Source organism: Hordeum vulgare, chromosome 2H (genome assembly GCF_904849725.1).
Source record: "Hordeum vulgare subsp. vulgare chromosome 2H, MorexV3_pseudomolecules_assembly, whole genome shotgun sequence".
Classification (NCBI taxonomy): Eukaryota; Viridiplantae; Streptophyta; class Magnoliopsida; order Poales; family Poaceae; genus Hordeum; species Hordeum vulgare.
The window spans coordinates 578,104,448-578,116,608 of NC_058519.1; the positions used below are offsets into that span (position 1 = coordinate 578,104,448).

Below are 12,161 nucleotides of genomic sequence, written 5' to 3' on the forward strand. Positions count from 1 at the left end.
AGTTAAGAGAGGCAATAAAATCATTATGTGCTATATCATTTTCTCCTTATTTTTCAACTCGGTTTAAAGGAGTTTTAGCAGCATATCCTACCATACTCCTCACATTTTTCCGAGAGGGTTTTTTTGAAGGAGACTTAATCAAGATGGACTTTTACATATAATCATCAAGCAGTGAATCAAGCGGTGATTAGGGGGGTGTTAAGAACAAAATAACCCGACTGTCATTTGGGAAAGAATCCCCGTTCCTTCTAACTCAACTGCTCACGGCGGTTCCATCCTGATGTGGAACGGACGCACCTCGCACGGAGCGTCGCCTCCCGTGGAACCGACATTAGAACCATCGCGTTATATAAACCTCGTTCATCAATCAATAAAGTACACCCATTCATTCTCGTCGATTCTTGTCTTTCGTTTTCGTTCTCTCGATTCCACTTGCAACAGTATGTTTGTTATTGCGCTATTTTTTGCCACTAAAATACGTGGACGTATATCATGTGACGTGGCGTGTCCACCTTGATCACTTCCTGCTCGGAACAGTCGCACTGACCCAGAGCTCGGCACCGGCCCCTGCCTGCATCACAACGACGATCCCCTCCTCGGCGCACGGCGAGACGATGCTGCAGGAGACGTGCACGGGCTTGCACCCTTCCAGATCCAGCACGGCCTCCTCGAGACCAGCCTCTTGCCAGCACGCGCCTCGAAGCAAGTGTCCCGGAGGCGGCGGCGTCATCTCCCCGTCACCTCCCGCGCGGGAACGCAGGACGTTCAGCCCTCCCAGGCCGTCGCCGGCGAGAACCGTGAACCGCGTCGGCTTCTCCACCCCCAGCTTCTCGCTGGCCTGCGCGACGCACGCCTCGGCGAGCGCGCGGCGGTCCGGCGCGTCGCCGGCGACCCTGAAGAGCACGGTGGCCGCGGCGTCGCCGGCCACGGAGACGAGGGGGGTGGACCTGAGACGCCTCGTGGCGGCGCCTGGGTTTCGGAAGTAGTGCGTGTACCGTAGCATCTGGTTGTGGTCGGGGACGAGCTTGTCCTGCGCCTGCAGCTGCGCGTGCGTGCGCGCCCACGACTTGAGGAAGTCGATGAACGACAGCGGGTCGGCGTGGAGCAGGCTGCAGCACGCGCCGATGGCGTAGCCGCCGCCATGGAACCGCGTCAACTGCGACCAGAAGGCAGAAGCAAGCACGACATTTGTGCGATTTTTAGCTCAGGACGTACTCCAAAATTGCACGAAGGGAAGTCCACGTATACCTGCATGACGAAAGGGGAACACTTCTCGGGGTCCTTGGCCTCCACGTCCGTCCAGAGCGCCAGCGCGGGCTCCTTGCTCTCGCGGTCCTCCGCCTCCAGGAACGCGGTCAGGGTCGTGTCCACCGACGCCATGAGCAGCCGCACGCCGGCGTCGCAGAGCTTCACGTCCCAGTCCCACGGCCCATCGCCGCGGCCGGCGGCGTGCCGCCGCCGCCACAGCCGCCCGGCCATCTTCGGGTGGTCGGCCAGCGCCGCGCTGAGCGATTCCTGCACCCACGCGGCCTGCTCCAGCTGCGCCATCGCATCGCCCTCCAGCCGGTCGTGGTAGTAGAGCACGACGCGGAACCGGTGCTGCAGCTCCGCGGCCGCGATCGGCGGCCCGGTCACGGCGATGGGCAGCGTCCGCCCGCGCTCCAGCGCGACGCGCGTGGGGACGGCGGTCTGCATGGACTCCAGGTGGATTTGCGCCATTCTTGCCCTGCGTCTGCGAGCGTCGTGGCCGACCCAGGCGTAGGGTTTTCGCCTTCAAAAAAATGTACAGCCTTGCCGAGAAGTGGTGTACTGGAGATCACTAGGAAGAGGTGGCCAATTTATACGCGGTTCGTGCAAGTCGATCAGGAACATGCAACAGGTTTACGTGCCATGGTCGTCGACGCAACGTAGTATTTCGAGTCGTTTGGTATTGGCTTAGCTACCCGTCACCGCCATTCTTTGATGGGTTAGTGTTGCATGGACTGTTGAGGTCACGCATGCTGTGCTGCTGCTGTTCAGAGATCCAAGATGGTCTTTTACCATAGTCCAGCGAGTTAGAGGATCTCCAACAAACGTCCTTATTGTAATACCACGCGGGAAAAAATGTTTTATTTACATGCGTGTAGTCGTTTCGGACCTTTCAACACGCGCGGTATAGTTGGTTTAGTGCGCGGAGTAAAACAACATTGCGCGTCTTTCATTTTATGCGTTCGTTTCTACTCGCTGGATACTCGAACGCCCGTGACCAACCTTCGCCGCCCTCTCCGGTCACCCCGCCTTCGCCCTGCCCGCGCTGCCGCTGCCGGAATTCGATCGATGAAAGGCCGCGGGGACGTCCCCTCATCCCTCCCTACACATGCGATCCCTCCTTGGTCGTTGCCGGCACAAACCCTCGCACAGGGTTGAACTTCGGCTTTATTGCTGCGGGCCCTCCTCCAAACACCGGCCTTCGAGCACGGTTTTTTCATTTTCTCAAGGGAAGCACGATCTGTTCTGCAGTGTCAGGAACTCGCAAGTTTTTGTTTTTTGAACTCACACACACTCACAAGTATTGGACCGTTGAAAAGCCCAACCAAACAGGCCTAGCAGCAGTCGAGGCCAAAACAGGCCGAGTGGCCAGAAATTTGCCTCTTCTTCCCCTTCTGCTCGCCTCGGCCCTTCCTGCTTGTACGCATTTGCCCGAACACTCCGCCCGCGCCGCCAGCCAGCCACCCTCGACCTCCGCCGTCTCCTCCACTCCACACCAGTGACCTCCGCCACCGCCACCGCCACCGCCACCGCCACCGCCGCCGCCACGCCATGCAGAAGGTGCGGCTCAAGTGGGTCAAGAACCGCGGGCTGGACCACATCATCGACCGGACCACCTCCATCCGCGCGTCCTGCCTCATGCTCGACTACCTCGCCCGCCAGCCTTCGTCCCCCGTGCCGGCCCGCTCCCTCGCGCGCTTCCAGAAGCCGCTAGGCCTCACCGTCCCCGTGCTCCGCTTCCTCCGCCGCCACCCGACCCTCTTCGCCGAGCAGCCGCACCCGCGCTTCCCCACGCTCCCCGCCTTCTCCCTCACCTCCGCCTCCGACATCCTCCTCGGGCGCCTCGCCCGCGCCTCCGCCGTCGACTCCCACCTCCGCCTCGCGCGCCTCCTCCTCCTCACCCGCTCCAGGTCGCTCCCGCTGGCCTCCATCCTCCCGCTCCGCTTCGACCTCGGCCTGCCCTACGACTTCGCATCCTCCTTCCCCTCCTCCCACCCCGACCTCTTCGCGGTCTCCAACAACCACATCTCCCTCTCCACCGCCCGCCTCCCCGACGACATCGCCATATCCTCCCTCCAGCGCCGCCACGCCGAGGCTATAACCGGGGCGACCTACCGCGACCTGTCCCGTCCGCCGTCCTCGTCGCATGCCCCCCTCGCGTTCCCGATGCGGTTCCCGCGTGGGTACGGAGGGATGAAGAAGGTCAAGGCTTGGATGGATGATTTCCATCGGCTACCTTACATCTCCCCGTATGATGATGCCTCAGGGATCGACCCTGATAGCGATATCTACGAGAAGAGGAACATTGGTTTGCTGCATGAGTTGCTCGGGCTGATGGTGCACAAGATGGTCCGGAGGAATGCGATCCGGTTGCTCCGCGAGGAGCTTGGCCTGCCTCACAAGTTCACAAGGTTGTTTACGCGGTATCCTGGAGTATTCTACCTGTCGTTGAAGTGCAAGACGACGACACTGGTGCTTCGCGAGGGGTACGAGAGGGGGAAGCTTGTGGAGAAGCACCCTCTCGCGGCTGTGAGGGACAAGGTACAGTATGTGATGCGCACTGGCGTGTTGTACCGTGGGAAGGGCCTTTCCAAGCTGGTTTTAGATGAGGATGACGATGAAGAGGAGGGTACACTGGATGGAGATGAGGGGTTTCAAGGAGAGGGGATGGATGAGGATGCTGATGTTGAGTGCTTTGGAATGGAGATTGTGGATGATGACGGGCATAGCAATAATGATTATGATGAACACGATAGTTCTGATTGACACTGGATGGTCATTTCTGCTTGCTGGATGTTGCTGTTTTGAGATGATGGGCGGTGACTTCACTCAGGTGAGGATTTCGGCAACAGGTTTCAACTTAGTACCCGTAAACTAGGGGTTCACACATGGCTTTCAGCAACTTGGTATCACTTAGTTCCTGAAAATGAGCCGTTTCAGAATGCAATCATAATACCATTGTGAACTGCTAGTTCCACTAAAATTTTGATGTATTTTACATTTCCTGCTTGAGATGTAGAAAGCTTCTTTAGATACCTAGTTTCTATGGTCATCTTTTATTTGTCCAGGTAAAATTTGTCCCTATAGCTCTCTCTGCTCTCGGGATAGCATGAGATGAGAGTCATCACAATTCAACTGTATGTTAGATAGTTAACCGAACACATTTCATGTACAGCTTCTTATTTAATTTGTGACACACACAAAATAGAGTTGCAGCTATCTTAGGTTTGTTGATTATTGTAATGAATGGTTGTATTTGCTACAGGGGTATTACTGTAGAAGATGTTGTCACATCTTGGGGAAACCATTATTCTTGTACGTATATTAGAAACTGTCGAGCCGTAATGTAGTGTCTAGTGCTAGAGGTACTCTGACCCTTTTAATATTGATTTTCATAGGCACCTAGAAAATTAGAAATAACTCGGAAGGCAGCTTGATACCTGGATGTTGGATAGCCTAGCTTCGAGGCGCTTAATTTTGACTGCCTCTCTTTTAGGGCACGAAGCAAGACGAGGACTAAGTTATGAACTTTAGCCAGGTTATGGCTGCAAATTAGGTGTTGGTTTTGTAGGTGATACTTACATCCTGTTTGGGCAGATGATGATTTGATCAAATTTGGGCAGACAATGACCAAATGCAAACTATGCTTTCCTGGACTGCAGAAGAACTGCTTGGAATTTTATTATAGTTGGAATAGAATGTAGATATTTCTTGATTAAATCGGCTCATTTGTGAGGCGGAAAACATTTATCTGTTGCTAACCTTTTGTGATGGCAATCAGCCTCTCTCACCAGTCACAAATGATAGACATGAGTGTCACAGTGTCTGTGACTCCTGCTCCTTACAATCTTTCCAGCCAAAGTGATGCTGACCATGAAGCCTTTGCAGTCTTGGCAACTTCTGTAGGGCAAATGATTTGAGCTTGCCACGATTGTTCTGAAGCCACGTTCTTTCTTTCTTATTTTCTGGATAGTGATTTCTGCTTGCCGTGTGTTGCTGTTTTGAGATGAGTTCACTCAGGTGAGGATTTCAGCAACATGTTTCAACTTAGTACCCGTAAACTGGGGATTCACACATGGCTTTCAGCAACTTGGTTTAACTTAGTTCCTGGAAATGAGCAGTTTCAGAAGGCAATCATAATACCATCGTGAGTTGCAATCATAAGATTTTGATGTACTGCTTGAGATGTAGAAAGCTTCTTTAGATACCTAGTTTCTGTGGTGATCTTTTATTTGTCGAGGTAAAATTTGTGCCTATGGCTCTCTCTGCTCTCTGGATAGCATGAGATGAGAGTCATCATGATTTAACTGAATGTTAGATATTAACTGAACACATTTCATGTACAGCTTCTTATTCAATTTGTGATGCACACAAAACAGAGTGGCAGCGATCTTAGCTTTGTTGGTTGCTGAGTGGTTGTATTTACTACAGGGTGGTATTACTCTAGAACATGTTATCACATTTTCTAGGGGAAATCATTACTCTTGTTGGTAACTTGGTATATTAGAAACTGTCAAGTTGTCATGTAGTAGTATCTAGTACTAGAGGTACTCTGACTCTTTTAATATTGGTTGGCATGGGGGCGTACTAGAAAACTAGAAATAACTTGGAAGGCTGCTTGATAGCCTAGCTTCGAGAAGCTCAAGTATCACTGTGTCTCTTTTAGGCATGAAGCAAGCCTAACTAGGACTAAGTCAGACATGCGCTTTTCCTAGGTAATGGTTGCAAATTAGATGCCGGCTTAGTAGGTGATACTTGCATCCTGTTTGGGCAGACAATGATTTGATCATATTTGGGCAGACCACGACCAAATGCAAACTATGATTCCCTGGATTGCAGACGATCTGCTTGGAATTTGGATTAAACTGGAATATGATGTAGATATTTGTAGATTGACTCAGCTCATTTGTGGGGTGGAAAACGTTATCTGTTGTGAGAGCAACCAGCCTCTCTCACGAGTCACCAATGATAGATTGATCGACAGAGTGTCGCAGTGCCTCTAACTCTTGCTCCTTACAATCTTTGCAGCTAAAGTGATGCTGACCATGGAGCCATTGCAGTCTTGGCAACTTTTGTAACACAAATGAATTGAGCTTGCTACGATTATTCTGAAGTCATGTTCTTTCTTTCTTGTTTTTTCGAAAATGGTGCAGTTTTGGTTATTTCAGGCTTAGTCTGCCCCTGCATGAGATTTCTGTAGCAAGTTCAATGTGACATTCAATGCTAGTTTAAGAGGTTATAAGTCTTAAATGCCGTAATAGAACCTAAAATGCTCATATATTGTTGCTACTTTCAAGTATCTTTGGCTTTTCAACTGGCACTTCCAAGGCTCCAACTCCAAGGTTAGGAAATCAGGCGGTGTGCTCTTCTGCGTCAGTTCGCTCCTTGAATTGGGCAAATGATTTTCTGCTTCAGTAGGTCCTTTCTCAGAGCATCAATCTGTGTGTAATCTTAAGCCGTCTTCTCAGTCTCAGGTGCGCACTTGGGTGATTGGTATAAGTTGTTCTATGAAGTCATGTGAATCGATTTTGCTTAGTATCGGTATCACTTCATCTGGCAAGCAAGATGTTTTTTTCTTCTCATATCTGTATTACTTCATTTGGTGTGTCAAACTCCCTCCCAAATCAAGGTATTGCTTGATAAATGTATCACTTCATATAGTGTGTCAAACTCCCTCTCAGATCAAGATTACTATGATGTGCATCGACAATGTATGCTTATGATCAACAAGGACCGTCTCTCTTTGGTGGAACGAAGTTTATTGCACATTTGTAATTCTGTGTGATGTCTATATTTACATCAACTATGTGAAGTGTAGATCCATCATTTCAGTGGAAAAAGAAGGGTTGATCAAGGAACTGAAATCTTTTTGTTTCGAACATAAATAGTCCTGATTCCCAATGTTGAATTGCTTTGATCAAGCCTGCGGGTTACCAAGATCTCCTTGTGCAGGATTCCGACCCTCATTATTCTTTGCCAGATATCTCTTCATATAGGTGGCCCAGCGGACTACATACTTTGTTCCGTGATTTGTTGCTTGCTGATATAAATGCAAAAGATGAAGCATTGTAATCTTATAAGCGAGCCAATTCTGCCTGTGTAATTCAATGAATAAAACAACTGTCATTGTTTGGAGTCACATATCATCAGGACAATGGGCAATTTCAGGTTTCTGAGGACAGAATTACAGCAAGCCACCTGCTAAAGATTACAGTAAAGCTGAAAAGAAGAAGCTGCCGGATTCACCAGTAGCAAGAAGGAAGAAACAGCAAGCTTCTACCGTAAGTATGCACATTTTAGTGGCTTATTGCCAATTTGGCTTTGACATTCCTCTTGTCAGATGTAGTCATTTTTGTTGCCAACTGAATTGCAGAGTGCCATGTGCAAATATTAATGCACAACTGTTATGAATTTAACATGTCAAAGTTCACTCTCATTCATCTCACACGGAAAATTGCTAATATCATTGTTAAGAGGATAATGTGAAAGCCAAGCTTAATTGACTTATCCTTGTGTTTTTAGCTCCGAAAAGTGCTACAGCTAAAGATTTGTTCTGGATGATGTGTCTGCCATTCAGTTTGATTCTCTTGCAGAACCAATTAGCTATATATCTCAGAGTGCTGTCAACTTGCTGTAGATTCACAAAACCTTGTTTGTGGATTTCGACGTGTTGTCAACTACTCCCTCCGTTCCTAAATATAAGACCTTTTAGAGATTGCACTATAAACTACATACGGATGTATATAGACATATTTTAGAGTGTACATTCATTCATTTTGCTTTGTATGTAGTCTTCTAGTGAAATCTCTAAAAAGTCTTATATTTTGAAACGGAGGGAGTAATTGGCTAGGGTACTTGAATCTTGATGTGCATAATTCATTGAAGTCTCATCGAGAGTCTGTTTTAGGACTTCTTCGGAGCAACCCAAGCACATGATATGTTTCTTGTTTACACCCAAAGGTGTTTTTCTTGATCTGGATATTATTCTTTTCTTTCTTATGAACTGTTTGCTGAGTCGGTAATGCTCTCTGGTACATCACCATTTGAGCAGCCGCTAGGTTTTTACAAAGATGCTTCTCTGTTAAGCGCATACAGTACGTTGTACTACATGCTCCAAGTGTCAAGAATGACAGACAGATTATACCATTTGCAGATGATCTTATGCTGCTTTTCATTCAGCCTTTTACAATTACACTGAAATTTTCATTTGCATAAAATATGTACTCCCTCTGTACCTAAATAACTATAGTTGGAGAGAACTAGATTAGTGCTTCATAACTACAATTATTTAGGTACAGAGGGAGTATATTATGCGAGTAGCATGTTGCACGGACCATTCTTAAGATGTTTGTTTTGCTTTTATGGTGGCAGCAAGATTCCAAGAGCAAAGCATTGGCTGAGGCTCTATTTATTTGTATACCCTTAGTAGCAGAATTCTCGCAGAGTCCTCCACTGTGTTTTCTTCTTGTTTTTTTTTTCCTTGCGATATTCAAATGCTCACTTTTGGTGTAGTATCCTCGAAATGCCACATGCTTATTCTATTTCTACTGCATGTAAAAAAATACATCATCCTCCAGCATCCCAAAATTTTACCAAGGAAAATAAGAAGGCGAGAAGACGTGAGTCTCCCTGCACGGCACACCCAGAGGAGGCAGCAACTTGACCCTGCCGTGCAAGGCAACCATGATGAACCGTGAGGGAAAAGAAGGCAATGCCAAACCTTGTCCTGATTCCTCGCAGTTGTGCCCAAGGGTGGAAGCCCCCACAGCCTCACATCATGTCTTTTTTATCAGGCTAAAGCAACCAAGCATCATTGGAGAGATGGACGGAGCACAGGCACATGCATGCCCCGGAAGACCAGCCTAGGACTTTGCAACTTTCCTGGACTCCAATGCCCGGACGGACGGACGGCTAGACATCCTTGCTAATCGCTCGGAACTTTGTCAAAAGGAATAGGTAATCCCAATGTCTCGTGATGCTAGCTGCTAGTTTAACCTCTGGGGCCAGCTGACAGCCCTAGAATATATGTCTACTAATCATTGTAGATAATGCCTCCTCTTTGATGATGATGATCCATCTTGTCCTTCACACCTCCCCTTTTCCACTGTTCACGCATGCATCCTACTGTTACCTAGAGGCTGGAGCAGAAAGCACGAGAGATCACTAAAGCTAATTGCGTGACCAAAATGCACTGAAATTCGGTCATGGCCATTTTTGCCGGTGGTACTGAACTTGATAGAGGGTGGCCTAATAAATGGCACTTGCTTTTATTTGCTTCGTCTATTCTTGAGGGTCACATGAGAACCATGAGGCATCATTCACTCATGCCATTCATCTGACCGTGAAAACTGGAGGTGCAGGTGCGCAGGCGGTGGTGCATGGAAGCTGCTACTTGCAATCTGTTTGCAGAGGAGCCGGGCAGCAGCGTCCACTCCAAGAATGAGAATCATGCGGTTACCTGCCAAGTGCTAATTGCATTGCATGCGCATAGGATGATGCATCATTGTCCAGTCCAGCTCCGTGATTTGTTCCGGGCCATCTTGGAATTTTCCTCCCCCTATCTTTTTTCTTGCTGCCCGTCCTGTTTTTGACATGTGCCCTTTAGCAGCACGTCAGATCCTTTTTTCAGAGTCATGTCACCTCAGTTCCTGCTGTTCCAGCTGGGGGTTCGTGAACTGTTTGCTCATGTGCCGTTTTCTTAGGCCTCCTTGATTCGCATGATTTTGAAAACGCAGAAAAAAAAATAGAGGGTTGGAGTGACATGCTCATTTGAACCTATATGATTAACAAGAAGTTTTTGGTGACACAGAAAAATAAAGAAATTGTAAAAGGAGGTTTGAGTGGATGTTAGATTTGCTGTGAAATGTAGTCCAAAAGATTTCATAGAAAAAAAATCATGAGATTCAATCCTATGAATCAAGGGACCAATGTAATAAAAATTTCTAAGAATTCAACCCTTTGAAAATTCTATAGAATTCCTTTGAATCAAAGGAGCCCTTAGATTAGATAGGCTTGAACAAATTCATATAAATTTTCCTTCGAATTTGGCAACGAAATTAACACGGCTTGTTTGGGACGTCTCTGCTGCCATCTGGAGATAGGAAAGGCCACATGAGAAACTGAATCGATAAGGGAGCAACAAGTGGCTTAACCTGATGCAAAATCAGTTCTCAGCTTATCTTTCTCCAGCTTAGTTGTTGAACCTGCTGATACAAGAAAGGAGAAAACAACAGGTAAATTCACTGCCCTTCCCAATTGTCAGATGATCGCTCCCAAAGCATTTTTATCACAAGTTATAAATTGACGCACAGCGACACAAGGTGGTGGAGCCGAAAAGTAGTCTTGAGGAAACTAATTGTTTTCCGGTCAGTAGACAGAATTACACTAGCTAGTAGTCTAGAAAGTGAGACATGTACGACGATGATGCCATATGGCCATCAGGGATTAGAGCGGATAAAGGTTAGCAAGAGAGGAAATGCTTTGTGGGGCGACTTGACGAATTGTCTCCTTGTCCGGGCAACAACCGCCAGATTATGAGCCACGGGAAATCACGCACCAAAGCCACCTATGTGATCATTTCGATTATTTAAGCTGATAGCTCTCGCTAACACCACCACCAGGCACCAGCTGATGGCCCTTGAAAGGTCGTGAGAGGTGATAATGATATTGCTATGCGACATGTACCGGAAAAGCACCCGGTTGAGAATGTGACTTGCCCTGTAGTCCTTGCCTTTGTGTCTGGCTACTGTTTCTGCTGGCTTGTGAGCTGGGTTGTTAGGCCCTGTTTCTTTAAAAAGTCCTAGGACTTTTTTTAGTCCTAACTAAAAAGTCTCTAGTCCCTATCCGTTTCTTTTCAAGGACTAAACATGGACTAGAGGTCATTAAATGACATGCTTAAAGTAGGGGCATTGTTGAGAAAAGAGTCAAAAAAAGTCCCAAAAAGTCCCTCCCATAGGGACTTCTTCCTTTAGTCCCAACTACCCCCTTTAGTCCCTAAAAGTCCCTCCTCTTTCTTTCACATGGGACTAAAAGAGACTTTTTTTAGTCCCTACACCAAAAAGTCTCTGAAAAGAAACACCCCCTTAGTATTAAGTATGTGTAAGCATATCTGGCCATGGGCAGCCCGCCCGGTCGGCCCGGCCTGGCCCGACCTTGCCCATGAGCCGGGCTCGGGCCTGAATTTTGAGCCTAAACAATATTTCGTGACGGGCCTGGGCTTGGTGTTTTTGCGTTTTAAGGAAGGGGCCCGACCCAAGGCCCAAAGCCCGACGATGGGCCGAGCTTGGACCTGAAATCTAGGCGCGACAGCTGGGCTGGGCCGGGGTCGGGCCTAGGTTTTATACATCCGGTTTGGTCTGGTCCGGCCCAAAGTCTGGCCCGGCCCAAGCGATGGCCAGATACATGTGTAAGTATATACTACTACCTTGATAATTCATCTTTGAGCCCGAGCTTAGATGCACCCGGTGAACAGTAAAATAAAAAAAGATAGAAAAAAAGTTTAAACTTTTTTGTGATTTTTTGTGATAAAAGATGCATGAGTGTGCGATCTCCGTGCAATTTTTCAGAGCATTTGGGCATTTGGGCAGCTCTCAGCAAAAAAAATCAGGTCTAAACAGTAGAAAACAATACACTTTTTTTTTGCAGTCCCAAATTTGTCTTTTTTTGCTAAGAGCTTCTCAAATGTCCAAACTATCTCAAATTTGGCACGGACATACGCATTCATGCATTTTTCATCACAAAAAAAATCAGAATTTTTTGAACTATTTTTTAATTTTTCATGATTTTACTGTTGAGACCCGGGCTCATCTAAGCTCGCGAGCCAAATCGCAGCAATCCTACTACCTCCGTTTCTAAATACAAATAGTATTTAGATATGTACTATGAGCTTAGCTGGATGGCTGGAAGTATAAGTT

General features: G+C 47.6%; 2 protein-coding genes across 4 annotated transcripts; one reads left to right on the top strand and one right to left on the bottom strand.

The window, feature by feature from the left end:
- Positions 1-368: 368 nt before the first annotated feature.
- Positions 369-1,805, bottom strand: LOC123430607. The gene is made up of 2 exons (XM_045114459.1): positions 1,249-1,805; positions 369-1,156 (listed from the first exon to the last, which is right to left on the bottom strand). Exons 1-2 carry the CDS (start codon positions 1,717-1,719, stop codon positions 518-520), a joined length of 1,110 nt encoding a protein of 369 aa, XP_044970394.1. The 5' UTR covers positions 1,720-1,805; the 3' UTR covers positions 369-517.
- Positions 1,806-2,618: 813 nt separating this feature from the next.
- LOC123427413 (protein WHAT'S THIS FACTOR 9, mitochondrial) lies at positions 2,619-9,923 on the top strand. Of its 3 annotated transcripts, XM_045111450.1 has the most exons (4): positions 2,619-4,081; positions 7,417-7,529; positions 8,826-9,204; positions 9,609-9,923. In XM_045111450.1, exon 1 carries the CDS (start codon positions 2,800-2,802, stop codon positions 4,012-4,014), a length of 1,215 nt encoding a protein of 404 aa, XP_044967385.1. In that variant the 5' UTR covers positions 2,619-2,799; the 3' UTR covers positions 4,015-4,081; positions 7,417-7,529; positions 8,826-9,204; positions 9,609-9,923. The 3 variants fall into 3 exon arrangements, with proteins under 3 accessions (XP_044967385.1, XP_044967386.1, XP_044967384.1); XM_045111451.1 differs by lacking the exons at positions 7,417-7,529; positions 8,826-9,204; positions 9,609-9,923 and adding an exon at positions 4,745-6,379; XM_045111449.1 differs by lacking the exons at positions 7,417-7,529; positions 8,826-9,204; positions 9,609-9,923 and adding an exon at positions 6,277-6,498 and having other exon boundaries at positions 2,621-4,081.
- The last annotated feature ends 2,238 nt before the right edge of the window (positions 9,924-12,161 follow it).